Here is a 26,636-nt window from a genome sequence, read left to right as displayed (position 1 = left end):
GGATGCAAACCGTTAACACACTCGGCTGTTAACTAAAAGGTTGGAGGTTAGAGGACACCCACAGGCACCTCGGAAGGAAGACCTGCTGATCTACTTCTGAAAAACCAACCAACTGAAAACCTAATGGAGCATGGGGTCGCCATGAATCCAAATCATGTGAGTTCAAGGAAGGTAAGAATATAATTTTTAAAAATATGTACGCATTTTATTTTTGAGCTTTGTAAATTAGGATGCTTCTTTGAGCATTAAGGTAGAAAGCTAATGCCAAGGATAAAAATCTGACTAGGCTGTGCCTACCTGAGGGCAAACAAGGGCTCCTAAGAATACCCAGTAGCCTTCAGTGTAAGCAGAATGTGTAGGAGGAAAATGTGTTGACCATTACCCAGAATAGAGAGTACAGGTGCATTCAAGTGCTTAAATTTACATTGCAGTTTTTCCAGGATTCTTCTTACTCTGCGACTCAACGTGATTGAGAAAGCTAATTGCTGCACATGGAGCATTACCACTGATGACAAATGTTTAATTTTCACTTGTGGTCTTTTTTCCTTTTAAAAAGAATCCACTACAGTACCCCATCCACCACCCCCCAAAAAAGATCTATATCAAACATCTATCTTGATAATATAGGTCCAAAAACCAAAAAACCAAACCTGTTGCCGACGAGTCGATTCCAACTCATAGGTCAGGAACAGGGAATTTCCAGGTGGTGGGTCAGATTCAGTCCCATGTACATTCATTCCACCAATGATCTTGCTAAGGTAGCTACACCTACAGGTCGGGAGTGTTTCCCCAAGGAGGGCTATGGAAGGCTTCCCACACGAAGTGTTCAACCTCTAACACATTCACACATTTGTTTTAATGTCTCACCAACTGTGGGCCCCATGTGTTAGGCCATGTGTTATTGCAGAAAGGACATTATTAAGCTTATCATCACTCCCTGCCAGCTCCCTGTACTGCCCTTAAGCATACCCATTCTACACCCAGGGTGAGTGCGAGAAATAGTTTGCCTCTGAAATGTGGGTTATTAGAACATGACCCTATTCCCTGGTATTGTCAGAATACAGTAGGTCCTATAAACCATAGGTTCTATAAACCTATTGCTGTGAAGTCGATTCCGACTCATAGGGATGCTATAGGACAGCGTAGAGCTACCCCATAGGGTTCCCAAGGAGTGGCTGGTGGATTCAAACTGCCGACCTTTAAATTAGCAGCGGTAGCTCTTAACCACTGTGCCACCAGGGCTCCAGGTTGCATAAAGTAGGTTCTACAAAGTAGGCTAGAAAGGCAGTTCAACAGACAGAGAGGGAGAGGGAGACTGAAGGAATTCTACTCTTCAGGGTTCAGGGCCATGCCCAAACTTCCCTTCCACTGGCAAAGGCTAAAACATCATGAGCAACTGGGACCTGTAGACCTACAGGCAAGTCCACGTGGAATCACGTCATGAGCAACTGGGACCTGTAGACCTACAGGCAAGTCCACGTGGAATCACGTCATGAGCAACTGGGACCTGTAGACCTACAGGCAAGTCCACGTGGAATCACGTCATGAGCAACTGGGACCTGTAGACCTACAGGCAAGTCCACGTGGAATCACGTCATGAGCAACTGGGACCTGTAGACCTACAGGCAAGTCCACGTGGAATCACGTCATGAGCAACTGGGACCTGTAGACCTACAGGCAAGTCCACACAGAATCACATCATGACCTTTTTTAAAGAGAGGGAGCAAAAAGCACAACTGTTTCTCTTGGCGGTGGAGCCCATCAACAAAGGTAAGAACTCTAAATTCCTCTGGAAGGTTTACTGTGCTAATTCACCCTTAGTCACACCTGATCCCTTTGAAAACTAACTTCTACTTAAGCTAATAGGCATATCCCTGACTATACTGTGCCTCACTGCAGAGCTGCTTAGATCAAATTCTCACCTTTGACCTCATGCAGCATCTCTCCCCGCACCAAAAACGTCAGTTCTGTAGATGTGTAGTCCTTGACCTTGGCATGTAGTATACAGATCTTACTGTATTTTAACTCTTAATTTTCACTCTTCTGTTACAGGTTGTGTGACAGATACTTGGACACACATAATCTTGACAACTTTTTTTTCATATGATATAGACATGGATCTTTTATTAGCCAATATTGTCAAAGGCAATACCAGTCAACAGTGTAATAAAGTTACTAAGATGACTACTGTGATGATCAGAAGGTTGGCAGTTTTGATAGTAAATATTTTGTGCTTTGTAGGCCATGGAAACCCTGGTGGCATAGTGGTTAAGAGCTACGGCTCCTAACCAAAAGGTCAGCAGTTCAAATCCACCAGGCACTCCTTGGAAACCCTATGGGTCAGTTCTACTCTGTCCTATTGGGTTGCTATGAGTCGGAATCGACTCACAGCCTCTCACAACTACGCAACTCTGCTGTTACAGAGTGAAAACAGCCACAGGCAATATGTAAAAGAATGAGCATGAACGTGTTCCAATAAAACTTTAGTTTCAACAACTGGCAGCAGGCAGATTTGCACAGACAGTAGTTTGCTGACCCCATCAAGCAAAATACAGAGTCAACATCAAAGCCGCTGATGTTTTCACCACACTCTTTAGGCATCAAACCATAAGCCAGTTCTTGAGTTCATTCCTGACTAGGGACAAGAGAACAGAGACTTGCCTATAGTCAGCATTGGTTTATTGATCGAATATCAATCCAATATTGGCTAATTAATTAAACCTGACTCACAGTTTTTCAATTAGCTAAGACTCTTCCTAAAAGTACTGACCTTCCATTTGAATTTCTCCACCTAGTCCCCAGTGAGCACATTGCAGTCCTTGTGACTCTTGACTATAGTTTCTAATAACTTGAGCTTCCACTGTTTTGGACATAGAAAAAGATAAATTTAGACACTTACCATTAAGCCTTGTTCTCCTGGTTTCCCTGGCTCACCCTTAAAAAAGAATAGGGAAAATTTTATTAATGCTATAAATTGAAAACCAATTTTAATCATTTTGGTTATTTTCTTTTTATGTAATGCCCACTGGGGCATGTGAATATCAAATATATTTTTCAGGCTAAATAGAGGAATACAAACATAATGCAATTAAAAGAGATCTGATATTTTTTTTCAAATGCATATTAGAAACACTTTAGGATTTAATAAGATAAATCTAGATACCAGCAGAAATTTTTTATGCCTAGTATACATACTAAGTAAAACTAGTTGTTGTTGCTGGGTGCCATTGAGTCGATTCCAACTCATAATGCCCTATAGGGTTTTCTTGGCTATAATACTTATGGAAGCAGATCACCAGGTCTTTCTCCCACAGAGCAGTTAGGTGGGTTTGAACTGCCAACCTTTTGGTTAGCAGCCAAGTGCTTAACCATTGCATCACTGGGACTCGCTAAATAAAACTAACAGGAATGATTATAAGTGAATAAATGATCTTAAAATAATATTTAATTATAACTACAGGAACATCTCATTTATCACGTCCTTTTTTTTTTTTTTCCTATGATGTCAGAAAGATGAGGACTCGTGTCTTCTTCAGGAGATGTCAGAGCTTTCACATGAAGAACAGAGAGGCAATTGTTCTTAGTGTAGAAATTCAAAAAAATGAGTCTGAGATTGTTTTTTAATTTTGGTCCTCCTAGATGAATGATGGCTGAAGTAATGTATTTTATTAAAACTGATAAAATTCTTCTATATCATTAACATTTTCTAACACACAGATTAATATGGAATTATTATGTCTTCTTACTATATTATTATAATGACAGAGAAACTGTCATTATATTTTTTTTGGGGGGGAAACTATGCTTATAAAGCCAATATATGTAGATGATGACGGCCTTTAAAAATAAATAGTTTATTTTTATGAAATCTTTTTCTAGTGGTTACAATGTTGTTTCTTGTTAGGTGTCATCAAGTCAGTTACAACAGAGCAAGACACTGCCCATTCCTGAGCCATCCTCACAATCGTTGCTATGTGTGAGCCAATTATTGAAGCCACTGTGTCAATCTATCCCGTTGAGGATCTTCCACTTTTTCACTAACCCTCTACTTTACCAAGCATGATGTTATTCTCCAGGGACTGGTCCCTCCTGATAACATGTCCAAAGTGCAGGGGATGAAGTCTTGCCATCCTTGCTTCTAAGGAGCATTAACTCAACAACCACAAATCTAGTTCAAATCAGATTTGTGGGTCCAAAAAAAAAAAAAAAATTACTTGTCCTTTGTAAAATTTCTACCTAGAATTTTATTTTGGTTATTACTGTCACTATACCCAATGATCTGACTGATTTTATACCATAAAAATAGTTTTAACTTCTTTTCTTATTTGAAGAGACAGTCATTGTGCCTCTGCTGGTAACCAACAATCAATGGAGCAGCTTTAAATATCCCTACCCTATGGATCTCCCTCTCTACTGGGATATCACCCCAAGAAAGATATTAGAAAACAATTTTAGAAACAAACCACTCTCTGGATTGGTTCAGTGAAAGCAGTCCTAACAGCCAGGACATCATATGCTAAAAGTCATTTCCTCATTTCATATAGTCAAATTCACAGCAGCTTCCAGAAAGGAAAATGGGACTTATAAGAAGGTTATCTCAGAAGATTTTTCCAATACCCCATACTTTTATAAAGAACCTTTGAAAAACATAGGTAAATTATTCATTTACATAAAAATGGAAGGAAACATACCAAAAACGTTAATGACTATGATTGATTTTTATTTTCTTCTTTTTGGCTGTCTTTATTTTCTAAATTTTCTGCTTTGTGGATACTTCCATTATTACTTTTGTATCATGAACACACTAATGAAAGTAATTTAAGTTAAAGCAAAAATTAAGTAATATAATTCCTAAGTATGCCTCAATCTCAACTCTTAAAGTCATAATATAAATCTAAAATGTTTGGCCTCTTCCATATCTACACATATATTTTTTTAATTGCTGGGCTGTTTTTATCTACTGAGATCACTTTTAAACTGTTTTTATTAATATGGCTCACATTACAAAGAACAAGCTATATTCAAACCATACCCACTGATGTGTTAACAATTAGTTTTAATTTTCTTATTACCAATTTTTTTTTGTCATGTTATTCATAAGGAATTAAATATTAGAAACTTTTACCTCCTTTACTTCCCATAAATAGTAGGGAAATTTATTGTCTCTGCTATTGACCCTTTGGAAAATGTTATCAATCTCCAACCTAGGTTTTCCAACTAATCTACCATTTAAACCAAAGACACTGATTTACCCTATAGTAGGACACAGGCAAGACCAGGAATCTTGAGGCTTACCTGAAATGCAGTGTAGTTGCTGTCCCCAGGTTTCTCTGTGTGGTCTGTGAGGCTTCCCCACCGATTGAGTGGTAAAACAGAATCCTGCTAAGGCTGATCTGCTCTACTTAGGGACTTGGCTATTATGCCACTTCCTTCAACCCATCCCATTCAGTGATCCCTTGAACCTAAGGCCCTTCCACAGCCACCTCCATCCCAGTTCTCAGCCCTTAAAACAAAACCAAACTTGTGGCAGAAACAGATCCGAAAAGCAACTCACGGGCACTCCTGGCATTCCACGGGGGCCATCTTTCCCTGTGTCCCCAGGAGGCCCTCTTGGGCCTGGAGGGCCGGGAGGTCCCGGAGGCCCCGCCTGTCCTTGGTCACCCTATGATGGAGAAGGGAACAGACCCGAGATGACCATAAAAGATAAAGACCCAGCTCTTCATTTTAATACTTTAAATTTGTATTATCTAATCCACGTTTACACTGTGAAAAGAACCAGAACAACCAGGGACATGAAGTTTGTAGGCAATCTGCCTGCCAGCAGGGAGCAAATAAATATTCATGCCGGGTGAGCTGACTAGATGCTATTAAAATCAAAGCTGCTCAGAACCCAAGCCCTCGCAGCTTTTGGAAACGTGTATATGTTATCACTGTATTCAGAACCTGTACAAAACTCCTGCATAACTTTGTCCAGGACTGATGTTGCATCAGTTATATTCATCTTGCTTAATAAAATGGCTGCATTTACAGTTGGACAAATCCATTTACTTTTTTATAACCTATAAAATTAAGCACATGAGGCTCCTGGCATACTGTGTAATAAATTTATAAATTACCAAAGCTGTAGAGCTTAGAAATGGAATCTATTGCTGAATCCAATTTAGGTTGCTTTTTTTTTTTTTTTAATTAAGAAACAATTAGATAAGCTTTCTATACCTTTTTATTTTGGTACTTTTATATACATTTCATACAAATGCAGAGCCCTAAGCATAATTTTAATCTGAGATCTTTCCAAATAAATGCCCCCTCCCCCACTCATAAGAAATAAATGGTAAAGTAACAGTATACCGAGAAATAACTGAATGCAAAGAGGAAATCAGACTTCAGCAGGAATAAGCACTACCTTAATCAAGCGGCGTTTAATGAGCTGCTGATCAGCAGAGAGAAACCCATGATTGATTTTAGGAAACACCATCTGATCAGTCAGGTGAAGTCAAAGGTTGAAGTTCAGAGATGAGAGAGTTGAAGAATAGACATCAGAAGACCCCAAGAAAGAAATAAAGATATACACATTAGACTTATAATAACCATTAAATAAAATAGAACTGGCACTTGTGTCTGACATCAAACCCTCTAGCTCTTCTTAGAAGCAATAATATCCTGAAACGGGATGGTGAGACCAGATTTTTAATTAGAATTGATTTTTTTTTTTTTTTACTCCATCATTTTTGCTGTGGATGTTCGGTCTTTTTATAATTGCAGAGGCAGGAAACCTTGAGTCATCCTGCATTTTGCACTCTTGAGCAGAAGCTCCAGAGACAAAGCACCAGTTCAATTTCCATCAGACTTTTCAACCAGCATAATGTGGCATGAACTCAACTGCCTTTAATGATGCCCAAAGTCCAGAGTACTTAGGATTATTTAATTGACTGAAAAACATCCCAGAGCATTAGAATTCACGCAAATGAAACCACTGAGGTATGGCACAGTCCTTGATATTTATGCCTACCTCTCTTCACTGTACATCCTTGACCTCAATACCCCACTCCTGTGTAGGCACAGGATATTCCTCTTATTATGTATTTGACCTCGTTGACATGGGTGAGGTCCTAAATGCCCAATAACTTGAAGTGTATGATGAGAGGAAGTGACTGGACTGGGCAAGCCAATTTAATGGTTCTTGTTCACTCTTATGCTGATTGAGTGCTCTGACTAGCAGGCATGGGTACCAACCACAAACCTTGACGGTGAGGATCTGATTACTGTGCAGAGCAGCAACTGTGGGGAAGCCTGGCAGACCCTATGGACATAGCACAGCACCAAAACAACACGACACAAAACGTCACACAGACATTTCACTGGTGGACAAACAAAACAAGCATGCACCTAATGTCTCCCTTTCCCTGCTTTAAGTCCTGCCTTGTTTGACAAACATAGTAAACAAAATCAGACACAGGTGGCCCCAAGGGAACCATTCCTTAAAGGGAATTCAGAGATTGAGAACTCATTGTAACCACCCTAGCAGCAGGTAACAATGGGCTCCGTGTATACATGACCATAATGTAAAGAGTATGCAACTCTTAACATTTCTGGGTTTTTTGTTTTGTTTTGTTTTTCCCCACTTCTTCAATACACCTGAGATTTTTTTTTTTAATTGTTGTAAGTACATATATAACACAACATTTGCCAATTCAACATTTTTCAGGTGTACAATTTAGTGATATCAGTTACGTTAATCATGTTGTGCAACATTTCCGGAATCTTGTGTACAAACTGTTAGTACAAAATGGAGGTAACTACAGAAACTGTTCTGAAAACAATACTGTCATTTCCCCCTCTTGATATTGTTTACTACTCAGGACATACAATACAGGTATTAATTCTTTTTTGGACGACAACAGTAAACAAACTTTTGCTGTCAGATCACAAGTATTCTTTAGAATAATTGCAGTAAGCCTCATAAACAATAGTTTTACCACCCACATATCAAAATTTCTCAAATTATATAACGACTCTCAGTTCTCTCCTTTTCAGGAATTCCTGCAGAGGTGGTGAAGGGAGATCTGTCTCTTATAACAGAAGTATTTCTTGTCAGGGAGATTTATGGTCACACTCTGCAGGAATCATGTCTGTCACTTAACTTTTCCAAAAGAACTTGACAGTTCACACAACCCCTTAAAGCAGGAACGTGGTTTTAAGTTCCTTAACCAATGAGAATGGGGGAGAGATGTTTTAGAAACATGTACTTCAGTAACTTGTACTAACGTGTCCTCACAGGCGTTATCAATGGGGTAGGTCTGAGAGAGAAATTTTGCCTTTGCTCTATTTCTTTTCCAACAGCATGTGCAATTGAAGCCTTTTATTTCCATTTTTTTTTTTCTTTTTACCACAGAACATGTTTACTACACAAATAAAATCAACAACAACCACCTCAATACATGGCTTCAGGTTTCTGTTTCCATCCTCCTACCTTCCCCTCCTCCTGGCTACCTTTCCCCTCTTCCCACCCAAACCTATTCTGAGGATAATTTTCACCCAAGAAAGGTGAGAAAGAACATAGGTGTTTAATTTATTATTTTTTAGGAATTTGTCTCCTGATTTTCCCCAAAGTACGGATGCATTTTTCTTTCTAAGAAAGTCAATAAAATTATGTTTGTAGTAGGAATACATTTCTCAGTCCTCATGCCTTTGATTCTCATTCTTTAGAGCTAGGCTTTGTCTGGAAACAAAGCAGAGGAAATCTTATTCTTTTTTGCCAAACCCTTTCTGATAAGGTTATTACGTGCCTGGGTAGTTTCGAGGTGACCTGTATCTTCTTTTTCTTCTTCCTAAACAAAAGTCCTTTAAACATAGACTCCACACAAATTCAGAAATGCTACAAGTTGGAAAACAGATGTGTACAATTTGCTTTTGTTTTACTATGGAATATGAGTTTAAAATGTTATTAGATGGTAATGTGCCAGCATCTTTCCATCTGTGACTCATTAGCCCTATATTACATAGTCAGAATTTTATATATAAACCTCATATTTATGTAACAAAGAACAAAAACAGATACAAACAAGAAGGCTAGGAGGGATCAGAATCTTGATCAGTGGCAATAAATCATAATGTCACTTTAAATGAGATTATCTAACAAAAATAATTTAAAAAATTAAAAACCTTTTAACAGCACATATGGTTGGCCTTACCAATGTTTTGAAACCTGAATGTATAAATAAGTCACCCCTCATACTTCTATCTGAGCATGACCAGCTTGCTGTTTGGCCATATTTTCTAAATGCTCACCAAAATATATATATATATATATATTTTATAACTTCTTAGTTTGGTTTCCAATGTTAATGAGATCTAAAGAGGGAAGTGAATAGGCAATTCATACCTCAGACAGATATTTTTCCTCAAACAGAAAGCCTCTATTTGTAAAAGCTGATTTGATACCCTTCGATCATTTTAATTGTGGAAATGCTGCCAATTAAAGTCTGAGAGCTAAAGATTTCATTAGTGAGCTAGGAAAAAGCACGCTAGGAGTTTATACGTAGGAAAGTGAAAAAGGGATGTATGTGGAAGAATTCTCTTCAATTCTAACAAAACCTCATGGTCTGTGCTGCAAAATCCTAGGACTTTGTGCTTTTCAAACTGGGACGAAAGTAACCTTCAGGGTACATGTTCATGATCAGGGGAGTGCTTAAAAGCAATAGCAAACATGGTACAACTTCCTTTAAAGTCCATTTTAATTAACAGTAAATAACTTCGAGCATTTTTATGTAAAGCAAACATGGATACGTTGTGTGGTAGAATGCAAAATTTGCATAAAAGTAAGAAAAAAATACCACTCGATAGTGGCAGAAAACCCCACCTCTCAGTGGAAACCTCCAGACCACACATCCAGACTGACGCCTTTGCCTCCTTGAAGGATGTCTGAAAAGTACAGATTGTGAGCCACTGTCTTCACATTATGGCTCTGTGTGACCAAAACCGCTAGGCTTTCCTAGCTATTCACACACAAAATGCACTTTTTCATTAACTACGCCATTTCTTCTACAGCATCATTAGTCATAATTCTTTCTAAATGAATGGAATGGACATATTTCACTTGGTTTTACAGCTTGGAAAACTTGCCTGGTACACAGATGGTTCATGTGGGTGTGGAAAAAAAATACATGTCTCCAGAAAAACATGGAGAAAGAGTCCAGGAATAAGCTGAAATGTTGAAATTAATTTGTATATATTTTCACCCTGAAATATGTTGAATTCTTAAGAAATTGAAATGTACCAGAGTGTAAAACTACCTTAAATGACCCATTTTCCTCCTACAAACATAAAGACTCAGACAGCTTCCTGAATTGCCATGATGTTCTGTGATGTGGGTGATCACCACCCCCAAACCAAACTCACTGCAGTCGAGTCGATCCCGACTCATAGCGATCACATAGGGTTTCCAAGGCTGTAAATCTTTACAGAAGCAGGCTGCCACATCATTCTCCCACAGAGCAGCTGGTGGGTTCAAACTGCTGACCTTCCGGTTAGTAGCTAAGCAATTTAATCACTGTGACACCAGAGGCCTTTAGGGTAACCATCACAGTACCTCATCTTTGACATCATGACAGCAGGGGCTATATCTCTCTTCATTACCATCTTAGTTTCCTAGTGCTGCTAAAAAAGAAATAACAAAAGTGGGTGGCTTGAGTGAACAGAAATTTATTTTCTCACAGTTTAGGAAGCTAGAAGTCCAAATTCAGGGTACCAGCTGTAGGGGAAGGCTTTCTCTGCCGGCTCTGGGGAAAGGTCCTGTGTCTTTTCAACGTCTCTTCCTCAGTTCCTTGGACATCTTCATGTGGTGTGGGATCTATATTTCCCCCATTTGTGTTTCCTTCCTTCTGTGCCTAGTCTGCTCTTTTTATATCTCAAAACGATTGGCTTAAGACACATCCTACACTGATACACCGGCATCAACATAACAAAGAAAACTCTATTCCCAAATGGGGTTACATCCACATGTATAGGGGTTAGGACTTCCAGCACATATTTGTGGGGGACACAATTCAATCCATAACAATTACCTTCTAAAAGGAAAGATGCAAGCCTACTCCAGAGATGCTGAACAAATAAATAATGCATAAAAAAATGCTTCTAAGTCTTTAAAGAAAAAAGTCTTTAGAGAACATAAATTCAAGATGTTATTGTCATTTTTATGGTGTGCTCAGTAACGATGAGTGTTACATGATTACATTATAGGGAGAAAATTTTGTGTTTTGTGAAAAGTATTCAATAAGGCAACAGTAGAGCCAGAAATTTAATCCAGGGCTTTTAATTCCAGACGTTGTCATTATGCAATTTATGTGTTCATAATTTCTTTCTACTTGTTTTATAGCTTAAGTATTAGAAAGCTTAAAAGTTGACTAACATTCAACAGTATTTAAGAAATATGTATTGAGTGCCTCTGTGCAGCATTCGTTGTGCGAGGCCCTGGGGATTTAATGGTGAGAGACTCTGAGCTCAAAGGGTTTTAAGCCTAGTGGGGAAATATGAAAAAATAAGCAGGTTGTAATTATACCTAGTGATACATGTTATAATGGAGAGATGGAGGGGCTACAAAGAAATAAAAAGTGCACCTAACCCCAGGGTTGAGGAGCCATGGAAGACTTCCTGAGCCTCATGAGGAGAGGAGTGGGAGTTGGAACTACAAGAGTAACACTGAAGATAGAGGGAACGTTTGGGAAGATGTTACAATAGTAGTTGAAGAATCGTGTGGCAGAGCGGCGGGAGGGACAAATTGACAGTTTTGAGTGGTATCGAGAAGGTCTTGTAGCTTGGCTGAGGACTGACAGGAGAACGAGGGGCAGAGAACTGTCCTAGGTCTCTAGCTTGAGCAATGGAAGGATGCTGGAGGAAGCGCTAAAAGAAGAGTGGGTTTTTTGGAGGCAGGGTAGGTGGTTAGGGTTGAGGAATTCAGTCACTGAATTGCTGAATTTGAGGTGTCTGTGGGTAGCCACCCTGGGTGGCTCATATGGTTTGTGTTCAACTGCTAACCGAAAGTTGGTGGTTCAAACCCACCCAATGGTGGCACAGAAGAAATGCCTGGTGATCTGTTTCTGTGAAGATCACAGCCCAGTAAACTCTACAGAGCAGTTCTATTCTGTAACACATGGGGCTACCACGAGTCAGAATCAACTCAACGGCAATGGGTTTGTTTCTTATTTTTTGGAGGGCAGCCAAAAATAGTCAGGAGAGAGGTGGGAACCATGAGGCAGAGGGCTGGGAGAAGTCACCAGGGAGGCTGCAGAACGAGGAGACCCAGAACCCAAAACCCATTGCCATCGAGTTGATTCCGACGCTTGGAAAGACTCATATTTAAGAGATGAGGAAAAGAAGAGGCAACTACAAAGAGGGTTTAAAAAGAGTGGCTGTAGAAGCAGGAGGAATGCTCACTACAGGCAAATGACTCAAAATTATGGATGCACATATTCACTCCACCATTCACTGAACCATTAATTGTGCTGTATATATGCACAAAAAATGACCTGTAGTAAGAACAGGTTAACAGCGGCCAACATGTCGCTGACAACGGATGCTCATTTGTAAGCACGAGGGAGCATACCTGAGGTTGTAGACAAATTGGGGAAAATAAACTGAATTATTTTAACTATAAAGATAATCACTAGCTAATCTTTTGGAGGAAAAACAGCATTATTCTGAGGAATGAAAATCCCAGAGTTTCTCCATTATATAAATAGTATCATGATTCTGTTTGCCCGAAATATATCATGTACTACAACACAGCCATTACAGTGGGCTTGTGTACGCATAAATACAGATGAATATTCCTAGAAGTTGATAAAATGATTTCCAGCTAAGAGAGACCAGATGGGGGAAATATCATAATACAGTGCAAAAATATTTAGGTAAAAGAATAACTTTAGTTTAAAAACGGAAACTGTTAGAAGGTTAATAAGGAAAGAAAAGAAATCTAGAAAAAGTAATTTGCTACTAAATCATTCCATATTGCAGTAGATGGTATAATTTTTTTTAACAGAAAAATCATCTATACGAAGCTAAAAAAAAATCCTTTGAACAAATAATATGAGTAGTGGAGCCTGTAAAAATCAGAATTTATAAATGACTGAAAAAGACTGCCCTACTGAAGTATTAATCAGTCTTCTAAAAACTAGCCATCTTCTGTAGTTGAATGTAATATTTGGCCCAAAAAGCTAGTTTTCCTTTTTATAGATATTCTAAGTTCCATTCTAATATGTTCTATCACAAACATTAACCCTAGTCAGCCCAGAAATTATATTCTTATTATGTGAATTTACCAATATCTGGAAGAGAAAGAGAATAATTCAATCTCTACACTGACAGATGTCATTAAATACTGTAGCCTCCAGAATGGTAAGTTAAGCAATAACGAACTGCAAAAGATCTATGAATAGGCAGAAAAATAGCAGATAAACTTCAACTTTGGCAAGTGTAAAGTAAAAGAAGGACTGTCTAAACCACTTAACACGCCCCACAGATGCAGCAATGACTCACTGGTTCTGAAAGGCCATGTACACCAGCCAAGCAGCCATCTGTGTGGACTGATGACTGGAGACCAGGTGCCCCTCAACTACTGCTCCCAAACTACGTAAGACCTCAAAAATGTAAAACAGACCTAAAGAGGAGGGAGGTGTGAAAATCCCAAGAAGATCCATGTTTTTCCTTTTAAATCAGCTCAAAACAAAAACTGGAGGCTCAGAATCAGAAATCAAGTTGTTATAAAAAATTACATCATGTTTCTTACTCACCAGAGTTTATGGATTGAGAGTCATACTCGATAAGTGAGTATTATAACTGTTAATGAAACAAAAGCTATGGCAGTGCATAGAAAGGAGACCTAGCCTAGGTAAGCTGGTCAGGGAGGACAACCCCAAGGAAGTGATATATAAGCTCAGACCTGCAGAACGAATGGGAGTAGCCCTTTAGAATAGGAGAGTAGAAGTATTTGGCCTGGACACTCTCAAGAGACACTGATACGTTTGCTTCCTGAATAGTACCATGAAGACAAACCCTGGAACCAAATAAAAAATGCATTTTCCTTTGCTGAAGACATACAGTATCTATACTTTGAATACAGAGATTATGTCCTGCTCCAGGTACTCTACTTGAGACATAAACTTTTTTCTCTATTTGGGAAGGGTCAGGATAAGGGCAATGGCAATGACTGAGTGTGTAGGATTCCTGTAGGAGGTCAGATTGATGACAGCAAGAGAGATTAACTAAACCATTCATTCCTTCATGTAACAAAGGTTGTTGAATACATGCTATCTGCGAAGTACAGAGAAAGAAACGGTAGGGGCTTATATCTAGTGAGGTAGGGGGTTATCAAACGAACACCAACTCAAATGGAAAACATAATCAATTCGTGCAAGCAGAACGCTATTTAAGCACATTCTAACTGGAGAATGGAGACAGTCCCCTGTAAAGGTTGAATTTGAGATGAGCTAGCAAGGATGCATAGAATGATGGTGGACTGTGGATTTTGGACCTCTGGGAGAAGGTATTCCAGTCTGAAATACTGGGAGGAATGGTCAAGGAATATGGGTATGTTGAGTTTGGCTGGGTTGGAGCACAGGATTTTGGGGCAAGAACCTGGAAAAGCTGATAGGGCATAGATGTGGGAGACCTTAAAGATGCTTAAAGGGGTGAAAGGTTTTTACAGAATGAGAGTTACATGTGATATGTGGGTCTGAGGAACACAACCCCAACACACTTATGAAGAATACATTAAAAGTCAAGATAATCCCTTAAATGCAATTCCAAAATCCAAAGTCCCTGAAAGTAAAATATTTTTTCATAAGTTTAACCACAGATTTTTCTAAATTTGTGGTAAACTCATCTGGTGTGAAAAATTTACTTGAACAGATGTGAGGCTATTTACAGACTAACTATCCTTCTTAGTGTGAATATTCATGTTTCACTGCAGAAATATTCATGGTTTGATTACAGGCTTCCCCAGGCCTCGGAGGATGTTAGATAACACACACTGTATGCATAATATTAACTGTATAATTCCAAAAAAATCTAAATTCTGAAACACATTTGGCTCTGAGGATTTCAACAAGGGACTGTGGGGCTATTCAAAAGTTGATGATAAAGATGCCTTTAACAGAATTAAAGATTACAGGAAGAGTACTTAGTTTTGAAGTTAAGGCAATGAATTTGGTTTTGAACAATAAAATCTGTTAATATAGGCTAGTCTGGGAAATGACCTAAATACATGGAAACCTGAACTATATACTGTAATTCATACTAAAAGATTCATACTAGTTTATAATAAATATAAATTTACTTCTATAATTTCAAGTTTACATATTAATCAGAATCAGCCTGATCAATTGTTATCTGGTACACATCTTTTTTTAACTAACTGCTTTAAAGAATAAATAAGGACATTTATACTTAGCACATGTTTCACAAGTAAATGCAAATGAGAACCTGGGAAAATTCTGTTCATAAAATTTAAAAAAATTCTCTAGAAGTTTCGTTTAGACCATTAATTTGATTACCAAATGCTGCATTAATTTACTTAGCAACTCCTCCTTATAAAAAAAAAAATAATGCAAAATAAACTTCAATCTAGCCTCATGTGAATTTCATGTAATTTGCATTTGAAATACAAATTCTGAATTGTGGAGCCTAAGCTAATAGCCTTTCAGTCCCTAAGGAATATCCCCTCTAAACTGGTACAGTATCAAGCTGGTATGTAATACTGTAATATTTTGCATCTATACTTTCAAAAACCCAAGTGTACTCTCTAGGTGAGTGTGGTGCAATGAATTACTTAATATGGCCCTTCTAGCCATGGTCTTTGTGACTCACACACAATGATTGCGACTATGCAAATAAGGCCTATGGAACACTAACAAAGGGATTGGTCAGTTTTACCCTCCTGTTAGGCTTAAAATGAGCCATCTCACTGGCGGGAAGGAGAGAATCTTGCTACCACCAAGGAAGAACAGCCAAGAGCAGAGTGTGTCCTTTGGACCCAGGATCTCCCTGCACTGAGAAGTTCCTGGAACCAGGAGATGGAGAGAGAGAGCTGTAACACTGAAGACAGTGAGAAGCAGTAGCAGAGAAACGGCAGCAGGAGAGACTGGCAGGAGATGTGCAGTGGGCTTCCTGGCCCACGCATGGAGTGAGAAAGCTGAGTGCCTTTGGGCAGGAGGCCTGCTGGAGGAGTAGGGTGCCTATAGGCACTTAGGGGAGCTAAGTTTGCCTAAGTGGAGCGAGAACTGAGCACCTTCCGTTCCTCTGGGCACTTATTAGCAAAGCTAAAAGAGCTTTGTAACACTTGCTCTAGCAGGGCAGAGGCCAAGGGGCCAGGGAGATGTGAGCCTGCAAGCACAGCTGGGAAGAGACTGTCTTGATGGAATAATTGTATCCTGAGTATTCCTCAACCTGAAGTGTAACCAGTTACTTCCCTAATAAACTCCATAATCTTGAGCACTGTCTGTGAGTTCTGTGTGCCTGCTATAATGAATTACTGAACTCGGCAGAGAAGTAGAGAGTGCTGTGGGAGGGATGGTTGGTATCAGAATTGGTAAAGATGGCAGAGAGAGAGGGCATGTCTGACCTTCGCCTCACAGGAATCAGCCATGGGCTGTTGATCTTGATTTTCCACATGCTACCCCCATGCCATTTTTACAATGAGGTTGTCTGGTCAAGGATCCACCTCAAGTTAATATACCCACCCTATCCATTTTCTCAAATGAAGACAGCCCAAATCTGAGCAAGGAATCACAACATGTATCAAGAAATAAGAACAGCACTAAGAAAATGGGAGATTCATCAGCTGACAGGGCACATTAAACTGAAGGGAAAATAGGCATTTGTTGCATAGCCTGTAAGAAAAATTAAACTTTTTTTGTTCTGAAAGAGAAAGCAAAAATTGTTTGCTATCCTCTTAGCATTTTGGCTTAATTGGTATTTGCTAAACTTCCATTGGAAACCCTTGCGGCATAGTGGTTAAGTGCTACGGCTGCTAACTAAGAGGTCGCCACTTCAAATCCGCCAGGTGCTCCTTGGAAACTCTATTGGGCAGTTCTACTCTGTCCTGTAGGGTCGCTATGAGTCGGAATCGACTTGATGGCAGTGGGATTGGTTTGGTTTTTTGGAAACTTCATTGTATGATATCAGATTCAGTTGACCTCAAAGTTCCTTGGGTATACTCCCTAGGTGGTAGCCTTTTTTCTTCTTCCAAGGTCCCTGGATAGTGCAAGCAGTTTTTGCTGGGCTGCTAATTGAGAGGTTGGCAGTTCAAACCCACCCAGTGGCACCACAGGAGAAAGCCTTGGTGATCTGCTTCCATAAAGATTACAGCTATGAAAACTCTATGGAGCTCAGCTCTATTTTGTAACACAAAGAGTCGCCATAAGTTAGAATTGACTTGACTTCTTCCAAAAGAAGACGTAAATGGCTGATTATTGTTATCAGGTGCTGTCAAGTCAATATGGACTCATAGCAACCCTATGTGACAGAGTAGAGCTGTCCCATAGTGTTTTCTTGGCTGTAATCTTTACAGAAGTGGATTGCCAGGTCTTTCTCCCGCAGAGCTGCTGGGTGGGTTCGAATCACCAACCTTTTGGTTAGTAGCTAAGCATTTAACCATTTGTGCCACGAGGGTTCCTAAACGGCTGAAGCCACTCCATAAAAGAGATGGTTAGAGTCCCACAGTGTTCAGCTATAATGGGTGGACAGTTATCCTCATTCTTCCTACCCTACTTCTGAAGTTCACCATCCCCTATAAATAAAGCTTGTTGTGGTTGTTGGTCACAACTGAGTCGATTACTCAATTGATTCTAGCTCACATAGGAAAGCCGATCTGGTACTGTTACATCTTCACATGCTTCAAGAAAAGCCAGAAATCCTAACTTTTTATGAATGCTTCAGATTTTGAATGTTTGCTATCAATTTAAATTTACTTTAAAGCATCTTCTAGGGCAAGCAAAAATACATTTGAAGGTAGGATTTGGCCCATGACCACCAGTTTAAGATCTCTGATCTAGTGCTTCTGAATGTTGAATTAGAAGCAAGACAATAACAACCGTAGAAGGTCTTTGCCTCAGAAAAGAAATAATTAAGTTAGTTCAGTTGAAGTCACTTTATTCTGTTGAATTCGCATTTATAAAAAGCGTTACTGGTTCTCATGGCATCAATCACATCCTGTAATTGAGAGCACTTATTCTTAAATCATAAAAACTTCCCAATATGATTGTTAAACGGTACCTCTAGGAGGAAAAAGAACAGAACAAGGTGTAATTCCTTTTTTAAAAGGAAGTACTATGTTCCATAGTGATGGATCCGTTTGGGAGGAGTCCCACTAGTTGAGCTCCTAATGAAAAAGGCTGTTGTAATCTATGTGAGAATTATGGCTTCCTTGGGAATTTCAGAACAGAATTTCCTGACTTCTATGAAATTAAATCTAAACTTTATAATGATACGGATTATTAGAAGTCATAATATGAACTTTTTACTTTTTGGTTTTAATTTCCTGGTTGTCGTTGATGATGTTGTTATTTAATGAAATGCAATACATTTTTATGTTAAGTTGTATATCACATATTATAATGTTTATTCATATTTAATTTTTAAACAGTGACATTTATTTGCATATATAATTTACTTAAAATAACTATATTGGTAAGAGTCAAGCTTTTACCTCAAATTTTCTTCCATAATTCCAAATTTCCAATATTTGGATGATAATTAACCATCCAAAAAATGTTGAGTAAAGATTAACTTGCCATAGAAAGTTACTGAAATAAGAGCTCAAAATAAGGTTTAGCTGCAATTTCTGATAGGGTTAGTTCTCCTTTTATTTAAATATACTTAATATTCCATTAGTCAAAGGATCTTGCCCACCTATAACAGAAACAATGTCCTTTCTTCCCATGATTAGATGAATTAATTCAAGGTGTAACACTGCCTTTCAATTTAGCAACTATTAAGTGTTTGCCTTATCTATCAGTAAAGAAAAAAAATAGCAAAAAAATGACAGTGTTCTGTGGTTGAACACATGACATGATGGTGTTATATTAACCAAGACCAAGGAAGAAAATATTTTGCTGATGTCTTAAGATTTAAAAGCAATAGCTCAAGTCACAAAATACAGATGGATTTTATATATCTTATTTTTTTTCTTCAATGGATCTCCAATTTCAGCACCCATAAGAAACAAAGTTTACTTTTTAAAAACCAGGTGGCATCTGGTATACTCAGATAAGTAACCAGTTCTACCACCTCATCAGCTACAACTTTTATGGCTCCCATATGTGCTTAAAAACTGCAAGATGTACCCTTATCATATCATTGTGGAAATTGAACTATTTATTTATTCACACATAAGGCACTCTCAACCATTCTTTTTTTTTTGTGATATAGGTGATTAGCAATTATGAAACACAAAACAGAGGAACAGTAACTTACCGCTTTATAGCTCTGGGATGAAGCTTCACAACATTATATATATACAGTTGAGATGATACTCTGTAAATATTCATAGTGAAATTGTCCATGTTTCTTGACTTGTGAAATGTTTGAGAAGTTATTAATTGTTGGGAAAATGCCACAAAACAAATTTGACTAAGAAAAAAAATATTTTCAAAGGAACTGCTACAAAGTCAATTTTTATACAAGGCACCATTATCCAAAGGGTGAATTATTTGGCCCTTTAATTTCTCTTCCACTCTCCTATTCTTTGTAGGATTTTCTTTGTTATGACCACCCTAAGTAAGATGTAAGGAAGGACAGAAAAAAGGAAATGAAAGCCTAACCAAGGATTAATACAAGGGAGTTACATGGGACATTCGGGTCTGTGTCAGAGCACTAAGGCCCCATGGGGGACTGGGGAAATACTAAGGGCAACGAGGAGGGCATTTTCTGTTGAGAAATTTGGTGAAAATGAGGAAGAGAAGGACAATGAAAGACTAGGCCTTTTTTTTTTTTTTTTTCAGTCAACCGAAAGTAGAATGTTAATAGTTGATAGAGGAAAGCAATAACAACCAATTCTAATTTAGTTTCTCTGCCAAACAGGAAAAAAAGTGGTAGGGAGGGAGGGAGGGAGGGAGGGAGGGAGGGAGGGAGATAGATAATTTGGATTAAAAATTGCCACAAATACTGGTGGTATTAAACTAAAGGCCATGAAAAGTGAAGAGATTATAAGTGTCTTAGCCTGAAAACAACTTCTAAGTATTTGCCAACAAATTATCAAACCATTTAAGTTATTTTTCAGGAACTGTGGAAAGTGAGAGAAGAGAAGGAAAAAATCATAGAAGATAGATGCTGCGAAATACAGACAAATTGGAATAATCAGTACTGACCTAAGTCAAAGCTAGAATGGATTATTAAAAGGATAGTTTGTGAAAATTGAAAAAGTACAGTTTAAAATTACTATCTTTATTTCATTTTTAAAAAGAGTTTTTTAGTAAATAGATGTACGTATGCAACTGATTACAGCAAGAGATATGTCAAGATTTCTTGTATTATCCCTAGATATTAATTGAGAAATTTGAACTGAAAATGGATAAAAATAGGTAGATTTCTAACTGATTGGACAATCAACCCAAACAATAGTGCTTAATTGGTTACACAGTTCATGTCCTCAGTCCTGATTCATGCAACATTTCCATCAACAATTTAGATTGGTCTTCTCAAACTTCAGGAGTCCCTGGGTGACACAAACAATTAAATGCTCAGCTACTAACCAAAAGGTTGGCTGTTCACATCCACCCATAGATGGTTTTGGTGGAAAGGCCTGGAAATATACTTCTGAAAGGTTACAGTCATTGAAAACTCTATGGAGTGCAGTTCTACTCTGAAATACACGGAATCACTATGAGTCGGAATCAACTCATCGGCAACTGGATTGATTTTTTTTTGGAGGGGGGTTTCAAAATTTGGCTCTTAGAATGATTTCTCTCTATTTTTTTTATGTATATATGTTTCTGTATCTATATCTCAAAATCCAGAAAATGAGCGAGAAGAAAAGAAATAATATTTGTTGGATAGGAGGATCAGAATCCAGAAGACCTCAACAGGATGGAATGATGGCAGTATACTAATAACTTAGGAATAAAAATAAGAAACAATGTGTTAATCTAAAAAACAAGCTACATAAATATATGATTGAAGAGCTAAGGGTAAGAAAACAGTGGAAAAAAACTTTCTAATCTAAATTGATAATAAGCTTATGTATCAGTATGTGATATGGCTGGCAATGTTGTTCAAAGCTAATCTAATTCTAGGCTATATTAACATAAACAGGAACATAGGCAGGGAAGCTATATCCCACTTTACTAGGCATTACACTTTAAGAAGGATACAGGTATGTACAGGCATGTACAGAGAAAAACCAAAACAGTAAGAGGACACAAAATTGTTGAATGATGAATGGATGAAGGAGCTGGGTGTGGGACATGAGAAGATGAGATGGGCTATGAGAGGTGTTTTAAACAGGCTTAGATGGGTGCAGTGCATAACTACCACCACCGCAAGGTGTATTCAGGCTTATGCTGGGCCATCACTTGTTGGGGGATGTGGCTGATGAGGGTTTGGAGCAGAAGGGCCTTCAGGGTTCATTCTAACTTTGAATTTTGATGTTTCTATAAAATCACTGAAGGGCTGTCAAGTGGCAGCAGAATAAGTCCATAAAAAAAAAAAAAAGGCTAAAACTAAACATGTAGAAAGCAGAGAGCAGCAGACACTGTTATAAAACAAGGAACAATAAATATTTGTTGAATGAATGATTAAATAACTATCATATTTAGAACTGTTCACAAATGGGAGTAGTCTGCTTTGTGAGAAAGTGAGTTCCTTGTTACTGAAGGTGTTTGAGTAAAGCCCAGGAATCATGAGTTAAGAACAACCTATGTGGGCTTCTGAGCAACGTGGCTGTATGGGAAATGGTTTATTTTGCACTTACAGGAGAAAGCCTGAGTCAGCAGCAAGTGGATTTCTCTTCCATTATCTTCTTCCTCACCCCCCTTTAAAAATATGACAATCAAGACACTCATTCTGTCTTTGACAAAGAACTTCTAATTCTAATAAAAAGCCAATGTTTATCCCTATATCATTCAACAGTTAAAAATGCTACAATAAAATTGTTTCAAATGCATAAAACTTTTTTTCCATAGAAGGCAATATAATCTACCTTACGGCATCCCTTTTTTTTTTTTTTTTTAACTCTTTGGGCAACACTCTTAAATTTTATATTTGTTGCACTCAAAGAAATGTGGTTTTAAACTATTTTTATATCAAAGAGGACACAGAGGGAAAAAGGGTAGATAACACTAACCCAAATTAGTCCTTTTTAAGATTTGCAGTACAGCTGTAATGGTAATTCCAAATAACTCATGAACTTGTTTTATATTCGTGTCCCCATCAGCAAAATTTTGTTGGAAATGTTTTACAAGGGGAGCTGTTACCATTTATCCAACTACACACCCAGAAAAACCACAGCAACAATAAGACCACAGGAAAACATATATAATGCATTAAAACATGAATATCTCTTGAACTAGAATGACCAGTATAATAAAGGAAATTATTTGGGTCCAACAAAAAGCACATACTGCTTAATTTATATATGATTCTAAATACCTATGAACTTCAGCTCAACCTACATAGCTATCTAAGCTAGATCAGATTAAGTGATCAATTTATCTACCTTTTTTAAGAAAAACAAAAACAAAAAAACAACTAGAAGACATTCTGAAATTCAGAGCCACACTTTGCCCTATAGAATGACTCTCAAGTGCTAGCCTTTGAAGTCTGTGATGTCCTAATTTTAAACATATATAATTAAGGGGCTACAATTTATCTTTTACAAATAATTTGCGTATTATTTAATTACTTATAGAATTGAGGTAACCTTTTAAAGATTCTGTTATTTTTATTTTATTCCTTTTATATTTTGTTTAAAATGTAAAGTTTATATTTTAAACAAAAGGTCGTAAAAGATAGCATAAATTAAACTGGAATCTTGATGTAAAACTACCAAGTTTGAACTAGTCCTAATTTTAGTCATCGAACAGACTTGGTATACTAATGACACAAATTTCATAGTATCATGGATTGATCATCAGTAGCATAAGAAGAATTCTACATAATTTTAAAGCAAATGGTAGGTAAATTAAATTAAAGGTGATAATATAGCCTTCTTCCTAGAAAATAAATGATTTCTTATTAGTTGTTTTGTGACCTGTGTACATATTTTGATGGAATTTGTCATCAGACAATCAGAAGCAAAATAACGTTACTCTCTAATCCATGCACTCCAAAGTCATATACCAACAGGGTCTGTACATATATACAAATACATGCAGTGGGCTAGGTGTTACTGTGTGTGATACAGAATGCACGCCTTACCTGAAGGAAATAGACTCTACCCAGCTTCAGCCAAGGGAAATAAAAAAAGAATATGGACTCAATGGTGCCAGATATTCCAATTTTTCAAAAAAAAAAAAATTTAATCAGATTTTATGTGAAAATGACCAATTTTAACATACTAGCAACTAATTTGGGAAACCCAAATAAAATTTATCTACTACCAGAATCTGGTCCACAGGCTACCAGTTTGCAGCCTCCTTTAATCTTCCCCTTTGAGAATTATTAATTCAAAAATACAGAAGGAACTTTGCACAAAATGGTATATGCATTTCAGTAATAAGAAAAAATTAAGACATTGAATTCCTTTCCATTGCTACAATTAGTGTTGCTTTCTACCCTAAAAAGAAGTCTCACATAAGCTGTGACAGTTTCTCAAACTACAACCCTGTTGGCACATGTGTTACACTTGATACATTCTACAAATCTTGAGTTATTGTAACAGTTACTATATAAAATCCTGGGTAGATACTATGACTCAAACTTTGCATTCTTCTCTGACACATTTTATTAGAACTACACAGCTCTGAAGTAGAAGCAATACTCCAGCCCGGGATAGAGTTACAATATTAACATTCAACACTGCACTGGTGATATAGTAAGCTTTCTCCATTTTGATTTTGTTTGACTTTTCTGCCTAAAAGTGTAAAATGAAGGGTGAAGTTGTAAATCTCTACATTAACATTCTGAACAAATTCAAAATGTCTAATAGATCTCCAGATACTCCCTTCTTCCTGTAACTACTCAAAATTCATTTCCTTTTACAATATTATAGAATAATTGTAAATGACTGCTAAACAAAAGGTCGTAAAACAGAAGAGTAATTTTGTACTAGTGAAAAAAGGCAACAAAAATAAAACGCTCTATTTTAGAGTCTCCAAATTATGAAAATCCTTTGGAAATGTCAATTTGTCTAAGTATAAAATAACGGATTCTTGTCTAAACCAGAAAATTAAAGTGGTGGTGGGGAGTAGGGTGGGTGGGTGGAGGGTGGGGTAGTTCTTAATTTAAACATGGGAGCCCTGGTGGCGCAATGGTTAAGTGCTCAGCTGCTAACTGAAAGGCTGGCAGTTCGAACCCATCCAGTGGGTCTGTGGGAGAAAGACCTGGAGATCTGCTTCCATGAAGATTACAGCCTAAGAAACCCAATGGGGCAGTTCTACTTTGTCACACAGGGTCACTATAAATCAGGATAGGCTCAATGGCACACAACAACAACAGTTATCTACTTGGCACAGAAAGAACAGCATGTTGTTAAAAGGTAAAAATATTTGTTATTGTTTTTATCACCAAAATTATAGTGACTATCACAGCGATTATAAATTCTTTAGACAACAAAGATATAATATAAAGGAAATGTCAAAAATTTATATAAATGGTTAAGCTGTAGCTAGCAGCTTTCTGCCATATGATGGATATTAGCCATGCTAATGAAGACAGCATATTTTGTGTTTTAAAAAAATCTGATAAAATAATATTAATGATGTACAGTCTTTCTAATGTTTACCTCCTCAAAGAACAGTTAGGTAGGAAAAAACAAATGAGAGTAGGGAAGAATCAAGGCTAAAAAATGACAAGCTGCTGCTATAATTTATGTTTAATTCAAGGAGTATGTTAGAGCCCCTTCTATATCAAAAAGTTAATATCTCTAAAAGAAAATTCCGGTGCTTGCATTCTAGAAACTGCTGACTTCTTCAAACACAAAGAAATATAAATATCTATGAAAACGGTGTGGACTTCTCCTGAAGTAGGCTTCAAACTTTTCTCTGACATTCAGGTCAAGGTAAATATTTGTCCTGCAAAGAATATTGCAAAAAAAAAAAAAGTCAGTGGACTGTCTTATGAAATCAGAACTAATATTTGATGAAATAGTCAAGAACTGTCACTGTGTTGATTCCATCTAACTTTGCAAGCTGCTTCTTCCATGGGCATTGATTGTGGATTCAAGTAAAATGAAGTCCTTGACAACTTCAGTATTTTCTCCATTTATCAAGATGTTGTTTATTGGTCCAGTTGTAAGGATTTCTGTTTTCTTTACGTTAAGGTACAATCCATACTGAAGGCTGTAGTCTTTGATCTTCATCAGTAAGTACTACAAGTCGTCTTTGCTTTCAACAAGCAAGATTGTGTCATCTGCATATCGCAGGTTGTTGATGAGTCTTCCTCCAATTCTGATGCATGTTCTTCCTCATATACTCCAGCGTCTCTGATTATTTGCTCAGCATACAAATTGAATAAATATGGTGAAAGGATACAACCTTGACACACGCCTTCTCTGATTCTAAACCACATAGTATCCCCTTGTTCTGTTCGAAGGACTGCCTCTTTGTCTATGTACGGGTTCTGCATGAGCACAACTAAGTGTTCTGGAATTTCCATTCTTTGCAATGTTATCCATAAATTGTTATAATCTACACAGTTGAATGCATAGTCAATAAAACACAGGTAAACATCTTTCTGGTATTCTCTGCTTTCAGCCAAGATCCATTTGACACCTGCAATTGGGCAAATCTGCTGCAAAAGACCTCTTTAAAGTGCTAAAAAGCAAAGATGTCACCTTTAGAACTGTCATGGTTTGAATTGTGTCCCCCCAAAATGTGTGTCAACTTGGATAGGCCATGATTCTCAGTATTGTGTGACTGTCCACCATTTTGTCATCTGATGTGATTATCCTATGTGTTGTAAATCCTAACCTCAGTGATGTCAATGAAGCAGGATTAGAAGCAGTTATGTTAATGAGGCAGGGATCAATCTAGAGGATTAGGCTGTACCTTGAGTCAGTCTCTTTTGAAATATAAAAGAAAGAATCAAGCAGAGAAGAGGTGGATTTTCTACCACCAAGAAAGAAGAGCCAGAAGCAGAGCGTACCTTCTGGACCTGAGGTCCCTGTGTTGAGAAACTCTTAGCCCAGGGGAAGAGTGATGACAAGGACCTTCCCCCAGAGCAGACAGAGAGAAAAAGCCTTCCCCTGGAGCTGGCGGCCCTGTGTGAACTTCTAGCCTCTTAAATTGTGAGAGAATAAACTTCTGTTTGCTAAATCCATCCACTTGTGGTATTTCTGTTACAGCAGCACTAGATAACTAAGACAAGGACTAAGATGCACCCAACTCAGGCCATGGTACATGGTATTTTCAATCACCCAGTATGCATGTGAAAGCTGGACAATGAATACAGAAGACCAAAGAAGAACTGATGCATTTGAATTACGATAC

The 26,636-nt window shown here is 37.8% G+C and overlaps 1 protein-coding gene across 1 annotated transcript in view; it reads right to left on the bottom strand.

Annotated features, from left to right (window-relative positions):
* COL25A1 (collagen type XXV alpha 1 chain) overlaps positions 1–26,636 on the bottom strand; it is a 535,067-nt gene that overhangs the window by 133,024 nt on the left and 375,407 nt on the right. Inside the window, exons 8-10 of the mRNA XM_049885528.1 lie at positions 6,404–6,475; positions 5,555–5,662; positions 2,900–2,935 (exon numbers count right to left, since the gene is read on the bottom strand). Of these exons, the coding sequence (XP_049741485.1) occupies positions 2,900–2,935; positions 5,555–5,662; positions 6,404–6,475 (216 nt within the window). The remainder of the gene's footprint in view (positions 1–2,899; positions 2,936–5,554; positions 5,663–6,403; positions 6,476–26,636) is intronic.

Source organism: Elephas maximus, chromosome 5 (assembly GCF_024166365.1).
Source record: "Elephas maximus indicus isolate mEleMax1 chromosome 5, mEleMax1 primary haplotype, whole genome shotgun sequence".
Taxonomy (NCBI): domain Eukaryota; kingdom Metazoa; phylum Chordata; class Mammalia; order Proboscidea; family Elephantidae; genus Elephas; species Elephas maximus.
The sequence above is the reverse complement of the archived record's forward strand: the minus strand, read 5'-3'. Positions and strand labels throughout refer to the sequence as shown.